The sequence below is a fragment of the Quercus robur genome, chromosome 8, assembly GCF_932294415.1.
Source record: "Quercus robur chromosome 8, dhQueRobu3.1, whole genome shotgun sequence".
Classification (NCBI taxonomy): domain Eukaryota; kingdom Viridiplantae; phylum Streptophyta; class Magnoliopsida; order Fagales; family Fagaceae; genus Quercus; species Quercus robur.
Window position 1 is genome coordinate 61,326,641 of NC_065541.1, and position 18,995 is coordinate 61,345,635.

Consider the following 18,995-nt stretch of genomic DNA (forward strand, 5'->3'; position numbering starts at 1 on the left):
AGATTTAGGAAGATTTTACACCCTTTGTGTTTTGCTGTTCGTTGATTTTACTCACTGAACAAGGCTCAAAATTTGTTGGTGTTTTGTTTTACTTCAGTTGAGCTTTTCTAGGTAGTACTTCTCTACTTTACCCAGTTTCGTTTTATTTTTACCTGTTCACACTTCACTCCTTTCAAATTCGATTGTGTAGCTGTATAATGAATTAGAATTCAACGACACCAAACCATGGGTTGAAGGCCTGAACCTAAATCCTTATCAGTGAACACGTCTTCAAATTTTCTAACCGTTGCCTGAAAATGACAAATAACCAACAAGAAAACACTGGAACGCAAAAAAATATGTAGTCAAAGACAAAATAGTAACACTGGTAAGTGGTAACATTGATCGTACCACTACATCGGTTGAAATGAAAAGGTGCTACGATGGACTCTGATAGCTATCATCATTTTGTTGAAAGGGTCTGGCTCAAATTTATTATTGTTGTCCATAACTCCTGATGGGATTGCAAATGTTCTCCAGCCACTTCAGCTTGTCGTCATACAGTTCTGAATCCACGAGCTGGAGGTTATCTAACCATTGAATGGCCTGTTCAACAGCATCCTTAATATTTTTCTTAGCTGCAGGGGCAAGCTTGGCACCAATCTTCTCATCATTGATAGTATTCCTCATGTTGTAGGCATAGTTCTCCAGATCTGCCTTAGCCTTAACCTTCTTCCTGTATTCATCATCTTCAACCTTGTATGTTTCTGCATCCTTGACCATCCTGTCAATCTCTTCAGTAGACAGTCTTGACTCATCATTTGTGATAGTGATATTCCTCATAACACCAGTAGTCATCTCCTTAGCAGAAACATTCAAGATACCATTAATGTCAATATTGAAACAAACGTTTATGCTAGCAACACCCCTGGGTGCTGGAGGAATACCAGGAAGAGTAAATAGTCCCAACAAGTTGTTATCAAAAGTTCTTGCTCTTTCTCCCTCGAAAACACAGAACAATATGGAAGTTTGGTTGTCATTGACAGTGGTGTAGTTCCTCACCTTCTCGGTGGGAGTGGCTGTATTCCTTGGAATTATAATAGACATCTCCTCTCCAACAACCTCTACACCAAGGGACAGAGGGGTGACATCTAAGAGCACAATGTCTTGAAGTTTCTCATTTTTCATACCAGTCAAGATTGCAGCTTGAACAGCTGCTCCATAAGCTACAGCCTCATCTGGATTAATGCTCTTGCAAAGCTCCTTCCCATCAAAGAAGTCTTGCAACAACTGCTGCACCTTGGGAATTCGGGAAGAACCACCAGAAAGAACAACAACATCAACGCAGCTCTTATCCATCTTAGCATCACTCAAGCACTTATCCACAATATCAACACACTTCCTGAACAAATCCATGTTGAGTTCTGCAAATTTGGCGCGGGTAATTGTTGAAAAGAAATCAATACCATTATATAAAGAATCGACTTCAATGTTAGTCTCAATTGCACAAGAAAGGATCCTCTTTGCTTTCTCACAAGCAGTTCTTAACCTCCGTAGAGCTTTGGAGTTCACACCAATGTCCACCTTGTACTGCCTCTTAAATATTTCAACAAAGTGATTTACCATTCTGTTATCAAAGTCCTCACCTCCAAGGTGAGTGTCTCCAGCTACGGCCTTCACTTCAAAGACACCTTTCTCAATGGTAAGTAGTGAGACATCTGCAGTACCACCACCCAAATCAAAAATCAACACATTTCTCTTGCCAATACTGTCTGCAATCTTGTCTAGACCATAAGCAATGGCTGCAGCAGTTGGTTCATTGATTATATGCAGGACATTCATGCCTGCAATGCCTCCAGCATCCTTTGTAGCCTTACGCTGGGAGTCATTGAAGTAGGCAGGGACAGTAACAACTGCATTCTTCACAGTTGTACCCAAGTAGGCTTCGGCTGTCTCACGCATCTTTTTTAGGACCATAGATGAGATTTCCTCTGCACCAAAGTGCTTCTCTTCGCCCTTATAGTTGACCACGATCATAGGCTTATCACCAGAACTTTCAATGACCTTGAATGGCCAAAGTTTGATATCGCTCTGAACCAAGGGATCAGAGAATCTCCTACCAATCAACCGCTTTGCATCTGCAATGTAATATGCAGAGAGAAACTGTCACGACAATGGAGCACAAGAAGCAGCAAGATTACATATTGACTTTTTTTTTTTTCTTACAAATATATTTTTTATTCATGAATTTAAGGAATAGAAGAGCACATTTTTCAGCTCATGAGCCTAAAAAGACGATATAAAAAGAGGGGGAAAAAAAAATCAAAATATGGCACATGAAGCATCTGTTGACAACCTTGTAATCTCAAGTAAAAATCTTAATTTTGATTAGAGCTTATAATACAAGTTACTAAAGCAAAGAATTCATAATGGATTCGGAAATAGAAATAAGTTATTAGTTTTTAATTTACTGTTGAAGTTGTGAATTCTTATCCTCCGACATAGAGCCCTTAATAGATGACGTTATGAGATATGAATGCTATTAAACATTCTTAAAGCAATTTAAATGGTGAGTATTAAGAATTTAAGATCAAAATTAAACAGTGATTACAATGGTCCAATTGGCAAGTGGTAACTCAACTGACATCTCTTAGTGTTTATAACGGAAATGTATAGAGTTCAAATCCCCTTTCTTAATGGATTCTCTCCGGATGTAATAGAATCTACAGTTAATTTGAGGTAAAAAAAAATCTTTGTATTTTTTTTAAAAAAAAAGTTAGAAAGACTATCTTTTTCTTCTGACCCAATCACAATTTAATAAAAATGATTATATTTGGAATTATTATTCAAGGCCATTAATGGGAGTAGAAAAGTAAGTGCTTAAGAATAACATTAACAATGGTCCCAAAAAAGAATAACATTAACAAAAAAAAAAAAAAAAAACTTTGAAGATTACCGAAGACAGAGTTGGTGGGGTTCCTGGCGACCTGGTTCTTGGCGGCATCACCTACTAAGCGCTCTAGAGGAGTGAAAGCAACGTAAGAGGGAGTGGTCCTGTTACCTTGATCATTCACTATGATCTCTACTCTTTCATTTTGCCACACTGCCACACATGAATACGTTGTACCCAGATCAATCCCAATCGCCAGACCCTCTCCTTGGTTCGACATAATCGTCGGGAACGAGAAGACCAAACACTTTTGTAAACTGAAACTGAAGTAGCTGAAAGTAGACTATGAGGCACTTCAGAGCTGAAAGTATACCTTTAGTAAAGCAAAACGAAGCAGAAAAAAGATGTGTCTTTTATTTTTTTGACAAGCTATAAAACTTAACCTCGAAGTTTCCTTACAAGGTCCTACTACACTTATAATACACATATCTCAGTGATGTGTTTTTTCTTTATTTTTTATTTAGAGCCTCAGTGATGTGTTTTCTCTTTACTTTTTATTTTAGAGCCTGTTTGGAGGGAGTTTATTTAGATGAAATTAAAATTTTTTGTGTGAAAATTACTGTAAATAAAGTTGAAAGCTAGTTGAATAGTACATTGAGATCCATAAATAACATAAAAAAGTGTAATAGAATTTATAAATAGTAGTAAAAATAAGTTAAATAGTAAAAAAAAAAATCTAAATAGTAAAAAAAACTCTCAATATATATATAGTCAACACTGAAAGAAAATCTAATTAAATTCTAAATTGAAGTCTAATTTTGCGCCACGTGTCTTATCTAATTTTTAAGTTTGTGTGTCAAGTAAATTATTAGGTACAAAAATCAAAGAGTCTTAATTCAATTAGATTCTAAATTGAATTTTAATTGAAATTCAATTTTGAGTCGTGTTCCATCTAATTTTTTAGTTTTTATAGCAAGTGAATTATTAAGTGTAAAAACTGAAGAGTTTAGATCCAATTAGAGGGCATTTGGTTCGTTATGATGTTACATTGCATTGTAATATTTCATTAATATAATCTTAATACAAGAATACAATATTACATTGTTTAGGAGGGTAATAAGATTAAGATTATGTAATATATTATGTAATTTTAGATTATGATAATATTAGAAAAAATAAAATAAACAAAAAACTTTAATGTCACATTATCGTAATGTGCATCACATTAAGGGTACGTTATCATAAGAATTACAACTTACACATTTTTTAAGCCATAAATTTCTAAAACATGTAATGGTTTATCATATTATATATATAATTGTAATTATTTTTAAATATATTTGTGCATATGTATAGAGTTGTACACTAATTTTTATGAAGGTTAGAGCATTTAAGTGTCAGACGTTCTAAATAAATACTATTTTGACATATTAAAAAATTGTTTTAACTATTTAAACATACCTCTTTACAATACATTCTTCATCACTTTTTTTTTTTTAAATTATTTTATTTAAATATTCTTTTTTTAGTTCTTCTTTATGCTTTCTTTTTTGTTGTTCCCAAAGTTTAGATTGAGGAGAGAGAATGTTTGAATATTATTAATCCAGAGAGAGAAAATTTTGAATAAAAAAGTAACTAAATATTTATACAATATTTATCCATACAATGCTATTATTAGAATGTTACTGTAGCAAATACCAAATAAATTTGGCATTTAACATATTTTATGAATGTGATTTTTTGTGTTTGGTGTGCTAAATGCTAAAATTTAGAATTTAGCGCACTTGATACTAGTGCTAATACATAACAAATAACATTGTGTTAAAAAATGTATAGACAAAAAAAAAATTTAATTTACGTTTAAACATAAAAATGTGAAGAATAATATAAATTTCTAATGTAAAAATGCATAATTGATTTAAGTTGTAATGGTTTTTGTTAGGTATTTGTGATTTCACTTTAAATTCATATATTAATAAGATTTAAATTTGAGATATTATATAAATAAATAAAAATAATAGAAGAGGATTTTATCATCAAGAAAAAAAATAATCTATTATGATGAGGACTCCTCTACTGGCTACAAGTCATTTGAGATCACTTGGAAGATTTTGTATTGTGCAAGAAAGAGATATGGAGAAATGGGATCCCTTTGTCGGATTTTTCAAGAGGAACCAATGAAGCTTAATACCAAACCATTGAGGTGGATAGAGTACAAAGTAGTTGAGGCACATTCCAAAATCAGGTTATCCAACTTCAACACCATTTCGCTTGTTTGCCTTTCCGTTTAGAAGACATGTAATTTAGCATCCTCCCAAAAAAAAAAAAAAAAAAAAAAAAAAAAAAAAAAAATTGTAGGATTCCAAGGGGACAAGGCCACCAAAAAAGGGTAAAAAAAAATTAATTTCTAATCTACATCTATATCTATTTCAATATTTATGTATGATATAAAATGAATCTTTTTCTTACTTTTAGTTGATTTTTTTTTTTTTGGTAAAATACTATTTTGGTCCCTAAACTTTAACAAAAGTTTGTTTTTTCGTTCCTAAACTTTAAAAAGTTTTTTTTTTTTCATCTGTAAACTTTGTAAAGAGTTTTTTCAAAAGTTTAGAGACAACAATAGGAATGAAAAAATTATTTTTTTTTCAATAGTTTAGGGATGAAAAACAAACTTTTAGTAGAGTTTAAGGATATAAATAAAATATTGTTAAAAGTTTAGGGATGAAATATGAACTTTTTAATAGTTTAAGGGCTAAAAATAAACTTTTTAAAGTTTAAGAATGAAAAACAATTTTTTAGTAAAGTTTAGGGACCAAAATAGTTTTTTTTTTTTTTTTTAAGTTATCATATAAGTTTTCAAAAATCCACAGTTTTTCACATGACTAGTCTTATATATTTTCAATTTGATGGGTTTTCAAACGTTCTGGAGCCATTTTAGATTGTCTTCATACAGTTCTGAATCCTGGAGCTGGTGCAAAAGCCACCTGACCACTGAATCACCTGTTCAATAGCATCTTTAATCTTTTTCTTACTTGCAGGGTCAAGCTTGGCACAAATCTTCTCATCATTGATGATATTCCTCATCTTGTACGCATAGTTCTCCAATCTCATTATAAATAAGTCATATTTATTGGAACTTTGAAATAAATTTTTATTTAGAACAAATTATCTTAATAATTGTTTCCTTTTTTGTATTTTTTTTTTCAAATTATAAAGAAACCTATGTTTCTAGAAACAATTATTAAGATAATTTGTTCTAAATAAAACTCTATTTCAAAGTTCCAATAAATATGACATACTGCACTAATAAAATCTCTCTTACTCCTTGTAGGGATACGATTCTCAAGCGGCCCAACGATGACGTTGGGCTCGCGCGTGATGGATCCCCCACAATAAATTTTGTAGAGAGTGGGCTTGAAAGGCTGGAGTTGGGTCACGGGACGTTAGTACAGGCCGGGCATTAGATAAACCTAGACTGGAAAAGGCTTTAGTCCGGTTATCTAAGCCCATTAACTTTATGAATTGAGGGATTGGGCTCCTCGGATCATGTCCGAGGAGCACTAGTGTATTCTCCGATTACCCGTCGATGGGTTATCCCTGGTGGAGCGTATATACTATCCGGGCATTCTCATTCCTGGAGTCTTTTTCAGGAAGTGAGATGGGGATCCCTCACTTTGTTACCTTGCGTTTTCTTTTATACTAGCCTACGTTCATTATCCCCCGTCCACGTGTAGGGTCGACTTTTCCAGGACAGAGGTTTGTCCCATCAGTCTAATCCCGAAATTATGGGAGATGGTCCGTAAAGCCTAAGAATCCGGCTCTGTTAGGTGTGGTGTCATGTCAATGAAGGGTATTAAGGACTATTTCCCTGAGATATTTTCTGATCTTTTAAGTTTGCTTGTACTCCACTTTCGTCAATGGGATTCTGGGTCCTCCGAGGACTGAGCGGTCCTCGGACGTATTTTTGGGCCACATCGGGCTCACTATTTTTGGGCTTGGGCCTTGGCCTCCTTTAGTTTGGGGCCTGTGGACTCCCTATAAGCGAGCGAGTCGGGCCCATAAACTATTGGGCCCCACAATAGCCCCTTAAAACCCTGCTGTCCAACGTCTTGGTTGGAAAGGTGGGTTTTGGTAATACCGAGCCTTAACTGCGGCTCATTTAATTCGGCCCTTGATCAACGTTGGCGACTCTTCACCTCCACGAGGAATGCGCCGGTCTACAAGATATTTCCCTCGATTTACGCGTGATGCGCTTATTCCGTTTGGTTATCCGTAGCACGCCTTTAATATCTTCCTTTTACGAGACCTCCCCAATCTAACGGTTACTGATAGCGTGGGGGAATGAAACGGACGCACATTTATTCACAGATTTCCTTGGGGATCAGAACGTGTTACGCACCCTCGTCTTACTCCCCTATATAAAGAGAGAAGACAAAAGGTGATTCTCTCATATCTGAATCCCTCAGGCCCTTCTCATAGTTCACTTCTTCCGTATGGTTATTCCTTATCCAATAATACATCCTCTATAATAGTCAGCCATGAATAAATCCTTCCTTTCTCAGAAACACCATGTCCTAACAAAACTTGAGATGGCTCGGTCAGGGCAAGGATGGCGGAGACTCAAGATTTGCCTCCCCATTCTTTTAGCCAAAATCCGAAGCAGGGACTCGTCACACCTCACTTCCGGTGTGACTGAGTCGAAAACCTCCCTTGTCATCTCCATTCGCTCTCTCATGAGCATACCTAATATGGCTCCCCTTCTCCCTCTTTTGCTCCTTTTACTTTCTTTTCATTGCTTCCCTCTTCTTCTCCTCCTTCCTACTCATGTCCTCCATTTTCTTTTTCCCTTGCTTTCTTCAGCGACAAGAGTTTGCTGAAGTGCTTCCATGTGTTCCAATTCTTCTTCCTTCTCCTTCTTCTCTGTAAAAGGTTCTTATCCTGATATGAGCAGTACTGAGGCAAAGATTTCAGAGAGACTTTGAAGGCGATTTCAAAAGACACCTGGCGGTTTACTTATCTGTATTACGGATGTTATTACTGCTTCGGCAGTTCATTTTTGTATAGGCTTGTGTAAGCCCTTTCTTGTACGTTGTAATAATAATTTTTTTATATTAATAAAAGTTACTGTTATTCTATTTCGCATGTTCTGTTTATATGTTTTAATAAATTTGCAAGTTCTGCTCGGCACAGTAGTATAGCATTTGAACCAATGACAACTAAGGCCAAAATACTTGCTAATAAAAAGACGCCATAATAACTTTAACAAAATTATTATTCGACATAACAATCCGACCAGTGAGGAACGAGACTTACTTTAACATTTGTCGCGATGGGGACTAAGTGCTTGATAAGGTGTAAGAAGTAATTATCCGAGGACATGTCACCCTTTCACTGAGCAATTTCCTTAGGCTAACGATCATCGGTTCGTTACGCCATATTCTTAACACACTGGCCTTAACCTTTTCCAGTATTTAAGCCGAGAAACTTCTCCATCCGAGTAGTTGATTTCCCAAAAGGCCTGAGTCCGAGGACTTCGCACAGCCAGGGTTTTGTTTAGGACTTATACTTTTTCTTTTAGGTGCTCGGTTTCCCCATAGGCTTGAGTCCGAGGACATGCAAGTCCTAGGTTCTGCCCAAGACTTATAAGATATCTTTTTTATGTTCCTGGTTTCCCTCTAGGCTTGAGTCCGAGGACCATGCAAGTCCTAGGTTCTGTCCAAGACTTATAAGATATCTTTTTCGTGCTTGGTTTTCCCATAGGCTTGAGTCCGAGGACCATGCAAGTCCTAGGTTCTGTCCAAGACTTATAAGATATCTTTTTCGTGCTTGGTTTTCCCATAGGCTTGAGTCTGAGGACCATGCAAGTCCTAGGTTCTGTCCAAGACTCTTTGAGTTCAGATTCTCCCTTTCATAAGGCATTTCCCAAGGCGCCGAGCAGGGGTTGTCCTCGGCCATGGCCATTGCTCGGCGTGGGCCACAGTACCTGGGCCCTCACGCAAAGCGGGCCCGGGGCCACGAATCCACTTAGCCCATGAATTAAGAGATATTTCTGCAACTTCTGGCCACGTGGTACTCTCTGATGTCACAGTGACCGAGCTGCGCCTTTACGAGGCTCTTTAATCTTGTGGTTGCAGTTGATGTTGGAAGTTGAGCCAGAACTGTTTTGTCTGTAGCGTTCCTTGGGACGCCGCGTGAGTTGACTGCCATCACCTTGTCTTTTCAAATAAATGGGAGGGAGAGAAAGTTGCTTTATATACGCACAAATCCTTCAGATTTTCTCCCACATCACAGCTTCCATATCCGGAGCTCTCCTCCCTTAGCATAACATGTTTAAGGCAAGGGTTGGGAAGAAAGAACTTTCTCCGCCGCAGATGCACCCTGCCTTCATGAGACTCAGAATAGTACGGTATGGGCACAGGAAGCTTAAGTCCAGGAGAATACTTCATTTCGACCGAGGGCAAAGGGAATCTTTCCCTCTTTTAGTCAAAATCCGAAGCAGGTTTTGTCCATGCCAGAATTTTGGTGTGGCAGAAGAAAGATTTTCCGCCATCAGCACCTCTGCTTTGCGGCAGGCGTATATTTAGAGAAAGCCCCTCAGCCTCCAACTTCCTGCACTTTTCCTTCAACGGTGTCAGGCTCAAGTTGGATCTCTTTTGCTGTTTGAGTTGTGGGCATGTGAAAGTATTGAGGAAGAACAAGGTCCTGGGGTTGTAGCCAACCTCTCCTCTGACCTACTTCCTCAGCTTCATTTTTTTTTCTCTTGTATCTTCCTTTCTTTTCGGTTATGTAATGAACTTTGACGCAAACTGATTCCAGCTTTTCATTGTACGTTGTACTATTTCTTTGTTTTAGTGATAATGGAAATTTCCTTACTTGTTTTGGATACTGTTCCTTTGACTACACTACTTTGTGAGTGAGTGTGCCCCATGCGTGCGTTTCTTTCAGAATATTTAGAGCACAATAGCTTGAAACATAATCTAACTAACTCCAGTTTATCAATACTACCAGGCATTATATCGCTAATTCATAATAAATCAAACTTAGGAAACTAACCAGGATAACAGTTGAATATTCTGTGATAAGCGTGCGTACACCGTCTAAGGCTGATAATCTCTAAATAATCCATCCGAGCAATCGACTGGGAAGTAGGGAACTCCGATGGTGCTTTTGTGTACTTGGTTTCCCCATAGGCTTGGGTCCGAGGACCATGCAAGGCCTTGGTTCTGTCCAAAACTTTTAAGATCTCTTTTTTGTACTTGGTTTCCCCATAGGCTTGGATCCGAGGACCATGCAAGGCCTTGGTTCTGTCCAAAACTTTTAAGATCTCTTTTTTGTACTTGGTTTCCCCATAGGCTTGGGTCCGAGGACCATGCAAGGCCTTGGTTCTGTCCAAAACTTTTAAGATGTCTTCTTTGTACTTGGTTTCCCCATAGGCTTGGGTCCGAGGACCATGCAAGGCCATGGTTCTGTCCAAAACTTTTAAGATGTCTTCTTTGTACTTGGTTTCCCCATAGGATTGGGTCCGAGGACCATGCAAGGCCTTGGTTCTGTCCAAAACTTGTATATTTCTTTTAAGTAGTTGGTTTCCCTATAGGCTTGGGTCCGAGGATCATGCAAGGCCATGGTTCTGTCCAAAACTTGTATATTTCTTTTAAGTAGTTGGTTTCCCCATAGGCTTGGGTCCGAGGACCATGCAAGGCCTTGGTTCTGTCCAAAACTCGTATATTTCTTTTAAGTAGTTGGTTTCCCCATAGGCTTGGGTCCGAGGACCATGCAAGGCCTTGGTTCTGTCCAAAACTTGTATATTTCTTTTAAGTAGTTGGTTTCCCTATAGGCTTGGGTCCGAGGACCATGCAAGGCCTTGGTTCTGTCCAAAACTTGTATATTTCTTTTAAGTAGTTGGTTTCCCCATAGGCTTGGGTCCGAGGACCATGCAAGGCCTTGGTTCTGTCCAAAACTTGTATATTTCTTTTAAGTAGTTGGTTTCCCCATAGGCTTGGGTCCGAGGACCATGCAAGGCCTTGGTTCTGTCCAAAACTTGTATATTTCTTTTAAGTAGTTGGTTTCCCCATAGGCTTGGGTCTGAGGACCATGCAAGGCCTTGGTTCTGTCCAAAACTTGTATATTTCTTTTAAGTAGTTGGTTTCCCCATAGGCTTGGGTCCGAGGACCATGCAAGGCCTTGGTTCTGTCCAAAACTTGTATATTTCTTTTAAGTAGTTGGTTTCTCCATAGGCTTGGGTCCGAGGACCATGCAAGGCCTTGGTTCTGTCCAAAACTTGTATATTTCTTTTAAGTAGTTGGTTTCTCCATAGGTTTGGGTCCGAGGACCATGCAAGGCCTTGGTTCTGTCCAAAACTTGTATATTTCTTTTAAGTAGTTGGTTTCCCCATAGGCTTGGGTCCGAGGACCATGCAAGGCCTTGGTTCTGTCCAAAACTTGTATATTTCTTTTAAGTAGTTGGTTTCCCCATAGGCTTGGGTCCGAGGACCATGCAAGGCCTTGGTTCTGTCCAAAACTTGTATATTTCTTTTAAGTAGTTGGTTTCCCCATAGGCTTGGGTCCGAGGACCATGCAAGGCCTTGGTTCTGTCCAAAACTTGTATATTTCTTTTAAGTAGTTGGTTTCCCCATAGGCTTGGGTCTGAGGACCATGCAAGGCCTTGGTTCTGTCCAAAACTTGTATATTTCTTTTAAGTAGTTGGTTTCCCCATAGGCTTGGGTCCGAGGACCATGCAAGGCCTTGGTTCTGTCCAAAACTTGTATATTTCTTTTAAGTAGTTGGTTTCCCCATAGGCTTGGGTCCGAGGACCATGCAAGGCCTTGGTTCTGTCCAAAACTTGTATATTTCTTTTAAGTAGTTGGTTTCCCCATAGGCTTGGGTCCGAGGACCATGCAAGGCCTTGGTTCTGTCCAAAACTTGTATATTTCTTTTAAGTAGTTGGTTTCCCCATAGGCTTGGGTCTGAGGACCATGCAAGGCCTTGGTTCTGTCCAAAACTTGTAAGATTTTTTTTTTTTTTTTTTTTTTTTGGAGATCAGCCCCTTGGCCATGACAAGGGGAGCTGACTTGGGGTCGGAAGCCCCCAGAGAAATCCGCGCCGTTAGCGGTGCAAGGCGTAGCCCCCAGCAGAAGTTTATGGCGGAGCAACAACTGCACGTCGCCGAAGATGAGAAAGACTCGTGAATCTCTGCTTGCTAGAGAGCTGACTTATGCGCCACTCGCGCCAACGCGCAAACCTTTCCCACAGACGGCGCCAATTGTAGGGACACGATTCTCAAGCGGCCCAACGATGATGTTGGGCTCGCGCGTGATGGATCCCCCACAATAAATTTTGTAGAGAGTGGGCTTGAAAGACTGGAGTTGGGTCACGGGACGTTAGTACAGGCCGGGCATTGGATAAACCTAGACTGGAAAAGGCTTTAGTCCGGTTATCTAAGCCCATTAACTTTATGAATTGAGGGATTGGGCTCCTCGGATCATGTCCGAGGAGCACTAGTGTATTCTCCGATTACCCGTCGATGGGTTATCCCTGGTGGAGCGTATATACTATCCGGGCATTCTCATTCCTGGAGTCTTTTTCAGGAAGTGAGATGGGGATCCCTCACTTTGTTACCTTGCGTTTTCTTTTATACTAGCCTACGTTCATTATCCCCCGTCCACGTGTAGGATCGACTTTTCCAGGACAGAGGTTTGTCCCATCAGTCTAATCCCGAAATTATGGGAGATGGTCCATAAAGCCTAAGAATCCGGCTCTGTTAGGTGTGGTGTCATGTTAATGAAGGGTATTAAGGACTATTTCCCTGAGATATTTTCTGATCTTTTAAGTTTGCTTGTACTCCACTTTCGTCAATGGGATTCTGGGTCCTCCGAGGACTGAGCGGTCCTCGGACGTATTTTTGGGCCACATCGGGCTCACTATTTTTGGGCTTGGGCCTTGGCCTCCTTTAGTTTGGGGCCTGTGGACTCCCTATAAGCGAGCGAGTCGGGCCCATAAACTATTGGGCCCCACACTCCTCATATAAAAAATAAAAAAATAAAAAAATCTCCCTTACTCAAAATTTGTGAATTAAAGAAAATAACTTGTTATTTAAAATTATTTAATAATTAAATTTCTAGTTTTAATTAAAATTCGGTGTATATATATATATATATATATGTGTGTGTGTACTTACTTTAATAATTATTATTTTTATAGAAAACATATGAAATCAACAGAAGTGTAGAACTCCTAAAAAAAAAAAAACAGAAGTATAGAACTCCTGTTCAGGTATTCCAATTGCTAAAGTGAGTATGGTTTCTTCATCAAAAAGAGGACCAAAAAAAGAAAAAAAAAAAGTTGAGTCGGTTTCGTTTTCGATTCGGATTCGAATTAATACAAAAAAGCCAATTACAGCCTGACTCGCACGGAGTCCTGCAACAATATATATTTCTTGTTCTTTCTTTCAATCGTGTAAACGCTTGAATCAAATTCTCGTAAGAGCACAGAACATGGGCAAGCGCAAGAGCAAGGGCAAGGAAAAAGCCGTAAGAAGCGAAAAACAATCTTCAAGTCTTACCATAGACAGTGAAAACTCGATCACCAACCAAGAACAAACCGATGTTTTCTCAAAATTCTCAGAGGAAATCTTATTGGAAGTACCCTCGCGCTTGCCAGCAAAAGACGTATGCAACATCAGGAGTCTATCAAAAGGCATCAACAACTTGACAAGAAGGCCAGACTTCGCAGCCAAACACTTCCGTAATTGCAAAACTAATTTCGCGGGGTTCTACCACCAGAGTTTTGGAATGGATTGGGAATGGTGGCACAACGAGAGTGGTCAATGTCACGATGACCCTAATTTTATTCTCATAGAACCTGAAGCTGATCGTTCTGTAGATTCTTTGTTCAATTTCTTAAAGAAGGAAAGCGACGATGATGTCGAGGTTATTGATTCTTGCAATGGTTTATTACTTTGCTGCATTTACGCTGGGATGGTAATGTACAAAACAACATGGTTCGTTTGTAATCCTTTGACCAAGAAACATGTCACCCTTCCTTATCCCAAACGATCTACCTTAGTATATTGTGGGTTACTCGCAGACACAACCAACTTTGGTTATCTTCAATTTAAAATAGTTTGTATTTTTAGTTCGAAAGACGATGACTATTGTTCCATGTCTGTTTTTTCATCAGAAACGGGTGAGTGGAAGGAATTGGAGGAGAGACTTCCACCTTTATGCCACTATTAGGTGATGGGTTCGAAGGTTGTATGCAATGGCAGTCTATTTTGGGATTGTCTTTGATGGGACTGACGAACTCAATTTATCTGGACATATCATCAAATATATTTGTCCATCTCGATGCGACACGAACGAAGATAGAAGGACCATTAATAAGAATATTCAATGCCCATGGCAGTTACTAAACAGTTGGCAGACCGTTAAAGCCTAATCAAAACTTATATCCATAAGCCTTGAAGCGTTACAAAAAGGGCACTAAAGCCACAATTAAAGCCCCCAACGGCTAGGAACCTCAAAGCTGTATATATACATCTCAATCAGTTACAAACTATGTACATAGACACACCTAAAATCACTCATATCCATTATGATATTCTATTATTCTCAAAAGGTTTCCTTACACTGACTTGAGCATCGGAGGCATTGTGGTAGACACCACACCAGTGACCACCTTGAGGAGCCATCTTTCTATACTTGCAAAACACAAATGAGGACTCAGCTCCATCTGGACGCACTCACAAATACTGACGATTTCTACCTCATCAATTTGGCACCATCTGTGGGGACGACATTTTTGTACTTAGGTTTGAAAGCGTAATTTCCAACTAACCTCTACATTTAGATGGAGTCTAACCAAGATTTTGCAGCATTAGCTCTACAAGTCCAGGCTCTTGCAGCTATCGTCGAAGAGCTCACTAGAAAGAATCAGGAAATAAGGCTACAGTTTCAACAAAATGAGGACCAGTCTAGGGCCAATCAAGAGGATGAAGGAGATAGCCATAGAAGGAGTGACTGTTGAGGGCCGCTTACTTCAGATGAACAAAACTCGGATCTTTTCCAGGAGATGAGAAGGAGATGGACGAGCTAAAGAACGCCACTAGGGAAAAAACAGACTGAAGCCTAGATAGAATGGTCAGGGCAACAGATTCGCCCTTCACCACGGCAGTCTTGGAATGCCCTGTGCCGTCGAAGCTTTGCTTGCCTCAACTTGAGCTGTTTAACAGACTTAAGGACCCTCAGGACCACCTCAACACCTTCAAGACGACACTAGGCCTTCAACAACCTCCTGACGAAATACTGTGTCGTTCCTTCCCCACCACTCTTAAAGAAGCTGCAAGGGAGTGGTTCACAAAGTTACCAACATCATCCATCGATAGTTTCAGCAATTGAACAACACCTTTTTGTGCTACTTTGTCGGGGGACAACGCCCGAAGAGGCTAGTGGACCACTTACTCACCATTAGACAAGGGGAGAAAGAAACCTTGAAATCGTATGTAAAATGCTATACTCGGGAAACTCTGGAAATGGATGAAGTCGACAACAAGGTGCAGTTGATGACCTTTAAAGCGGGATTGAAGTCTAGAGAGTTTATGGTTTCACTCACGAAGAATCCACCTAAACCGATGGTAGAGATGCTCCTGAAGGCACAGAAATACATGAACGCTGAAGATGCTTTAGCTGCCATAAAGGAGGTGGAAAGGCCAGGAGATAAGGGAAGGAAGGAGGACGATCGTAGAGGATGAAAAAGGGAGTGCCCAGATCGTCAGACTAGTGATAGGAGTAAAAGGAAGGACAAAAAAACTCCTCGAACGGTAAAATTCACTCCTTTAGTTATGCTTGTTGACAAAATTTTTTGGCGTAGATTAAGGACGAGCATTACCTCAAGTGGCCAAGGCCATTACATTCGTCGCCCAATGTGTGTGACAGAAAGAAATACTGCCGGTTCCACAAGGATCACAGCCACTACACAGAGGATCATAGGGAACTAAAGGAGCAAATAGAGGAGCTTATACAGAAAGGGAAACTGTAAAAAGTATGTGAAAAAGGGAGAATTTAGTAGGTTTAGAGGCAATAGCAAAAACTAGCGCGAATCTTCCCTTAGGGAGGAGGATCACACCTCCTAGCGCCCGCCAAGTGTGATCGGGGAGATAAAGACGATCACAAATAGCCCATCCACAGGTGGGTCGTTTAGATCCCTCAAGAAGGCATACTAGAGGTAGGTGAACAGTATCCACAGAATGCCCCCATTTAAGCAAAGATGGACAGACCATGATATATTTTTCTCGGAAAAGGATGCCAGAGGAGTGAAGCAGCCTTATGATAACCCTCTGGTCATAATGCTCATGATAGAAGGGTTCAATACCCGGAGAATCCTCGTGGACAATGGCAGCTTCGCGGACATCATCTGCCTCCTCGCTTTTCAACAGCTAAGGTTAGATCCAGGATGGCTTCGACCATTCGACTCCCCCCTCGTCAGCTTTAGTGGAGACAGGGTATATCCCAAGGGTATAGTGACACTGACGGTTACAGTGGAGACTCACCCCAGGCAGCTGACTCGTCAGTTGGACTTCTTGGTGGTAGACTGTCCTTCGTCATACAATATGATCATTGGGAGACCCACACTCAATCGTTGGAAAGCAGCCACGTCTACCTATTGCTTGAAGGTAAAGTTCCTAACAAAAAATGTTGTGGATGAGGTAAAAGGAGATCAAGTACTAGCCAAGGAATACTACCAAGCCGTGCTAGCTGCCAAAGAAAACCACACATGGATGATCGAGGAGAAAGAAGAAGATAAAGTGGAACCCCTAGAGACAGTGGAGCTGGCCGAAGGAGAAACAGCGAAGACGACCAAGATAGGGACGACATTGAGTCCCGAGAGGAGGACGAGACTTGTCTAGTTCCTTAAGGAAAACCTGTATGTTTTCACATGGAGTCATGAGGACATGCTAGGCATATCCCCAAAAGTCATCGAACATAAGCTAAATGTGGACTCCGAGAAGAAACCTGTCTAGCAAAGACGACGAGTCTTTGCTCTAGAATGGAATTAAGCAATTACGAACAAGGTTAACAAGTAGTTATCAGTAGGCTTTATTCGAGAAGTTTATTGTGGTAAGAAAAGGTCTACCCAAAATAATAGGGGTATGAACACTAGGATGTAAAACTGGTTCGTAATCTAGAACAATAAAATCAATAGGATAATAAAATTGGTCAATTTTCACCAACACATCCCCAACAATCCCTCTCAGTTCCCTTACAAAGTGATCAGCCAATTGTAAAGTTATTGAAGTAGGTTTCAACTCACCAAGTCCAAGTTTTTGATATACACTGAAAGGGATCAAATTAACACTTGTCCCAAGATCTAGCAATGCATGCTTCATGATGTAATCTCCAATAGTACAAGAGATCGTAGGACAACCCGGATCCTTATACTTTGGTGGGGCCTTATGTTGGATAACTGCACTTACCTGTTCTGTTAGGAATGTGGTCTTCTTCACATGATGCTTTCTCTTGATGGTGCATAGGTCCTTAATTACCTTGGCATATGCAAGCACTTACTTGATAACATAAAATAATGGCAAATTAATCTTGACTTGATGCAAATGCTCTAATATCTCAGATGCGGTATCCAATTTCCTAGGTAATTTTAAGGCTTATGGAAATGGTGGAGGGATTGAGCATTGTTCAATTTCACCAAATCCAAGTGACTCAGTTTCATCCTTCTCTTTTTCAACTGGGGTCTCCTTAGATTTCTTAGTTACTAAAGGAGAAATTTTATCAATCTCTTTACCACTCCTCAAAATGGTCACAACTTTTACTTCCTTATGTTTATCTTTAGAGCCAATTTTTAGATTTTGATTGATGGGATTGGGTTAAGTTTGGGAAGGAAGCTTCCCTCTCTCTATCCCACTCAATGAATTTGTAAGCCTAGTTATATGACTCTTGGTCTCTCTTACCTCTTAATCTAGCCTAGTGAGCATGGATTCAAACTTTTGATTTTGCTCACTTTGCCTTTGAATGAAAGTACTAAGTGCATCCTCCAAGGAAGGTCTGATGATGATGATGCATATGGTGAATTAAAATTCCTTGGAGCAGGAGGATTCAACACATTGTCACTCTTATAACTCAAATACGGATGGTTTCGCATATTTGGGTTATAATTGTTAGAATATGAAGAATTATTTGGCCAATATGAATTCAATGCATGTACTTGTTCTTCTGACACATTTAAGAATGATGAAAGTGATGCACATTCATTTGTAGCATGGTTTCTCTCATGAAAAATTTTACACACTTCCATTGGGGCCTCTCTAAAGACAGCACTAACATTCTTACTTCCTTTCATTTTAAGTGTCTCAATTTCTTTAGTTAACATGCTGATTTTTTGCACTCATGTTATCATCTTCCCTCAACTTGAAAACACTTCCACTAGAAGTGGTAGTGTTAGTTCTAGTCCTATCAGTGGAGTCCATAGGGCTAGGTCCAGTCCATGTGTTAGAGTTTTCAGCTGTCATCAAGATAATTCATTGCATCTTCGGGTTCTTTTTGTAAAAAGTCCCCTCCGCATGAGAGTTGAACAAACTGTTGGTCCCTAGGTGTAAGTCCTTCATAAAAATAGCTAACCAACCTCCAATCTTCATAAAAATAGCTAACCAACCTCCAATCCATTGGGGCCTCTCTAAAGACAGCACTAACATTCTTACTTCCTTTCATTTTGAGTGTCTCAATTTCTTTAGTTAACATGCTGATTTTTGCACTCATGTTATCATCTTCCCTCAACTTGAAAACACTTCCACTAGAAGTGGTAGTGTTAGTTCTAGTCCTATCAAGATAGTCCATGTGTTAGAGTTTTCAGCTGTCATCAAGATAATTCATTGCCTCTTCGGGTTCTTTTTGTAAAAAGTCCCCTCCGCATGAGAGTTGAACAAACTGTTGGTTCCTAGGTGTAAGTCCTTCATAAAAATAGCTAACCAACCTCCAATCTTCATGCCCATGAGTTGGGTAGAAATTGAAAAGATCTTTGTACCTTTCCCAAGCTTGGTAGAAGGTCTTATTTTCTCCTTGGACAAAACTAGCTATCCTTCTTTTTACTTGCTGGACTTTGTGGGGAGGAAAATGTTTCTTAAA

General features: G+C 39.5%; 1 protein-coding gene across 2 annotated transcripts in view; it reads right to left on the reverse strand.

The window, feature by feature from the left end:
* Positions 1-322: 322 nt before the first annotated feature.
* LOC126697481 (heat shock cognate 70 kDa protein-like) overlaps positions 323-18,995 on the reverse strand; it is a 40,858-nt gene continuing 22,185 nt past the window's right edge. Inside the window, exons 2-3 of one of the 2 annotated variants that reach the window (XM_050394496.1) lie at positions 2,936-2,986; positions 323-2,117 (exon numbers count right to left, since the gene is read on the reverse strand). In XM_050394496.1, coding sequence (XP_050250453.1) covers positions 475-2,117; positions 2,936-2,986 — 1,694 coding nt within the window. In that variant the 3' untranslated portion in view covers positions 323-474. The remainder of the gene's footprint in view (positions 2,118-2,935; positions 2,987-18,995) is intronic. The other variant, XM_050394494.1, reaches the window with a different exon arrangement.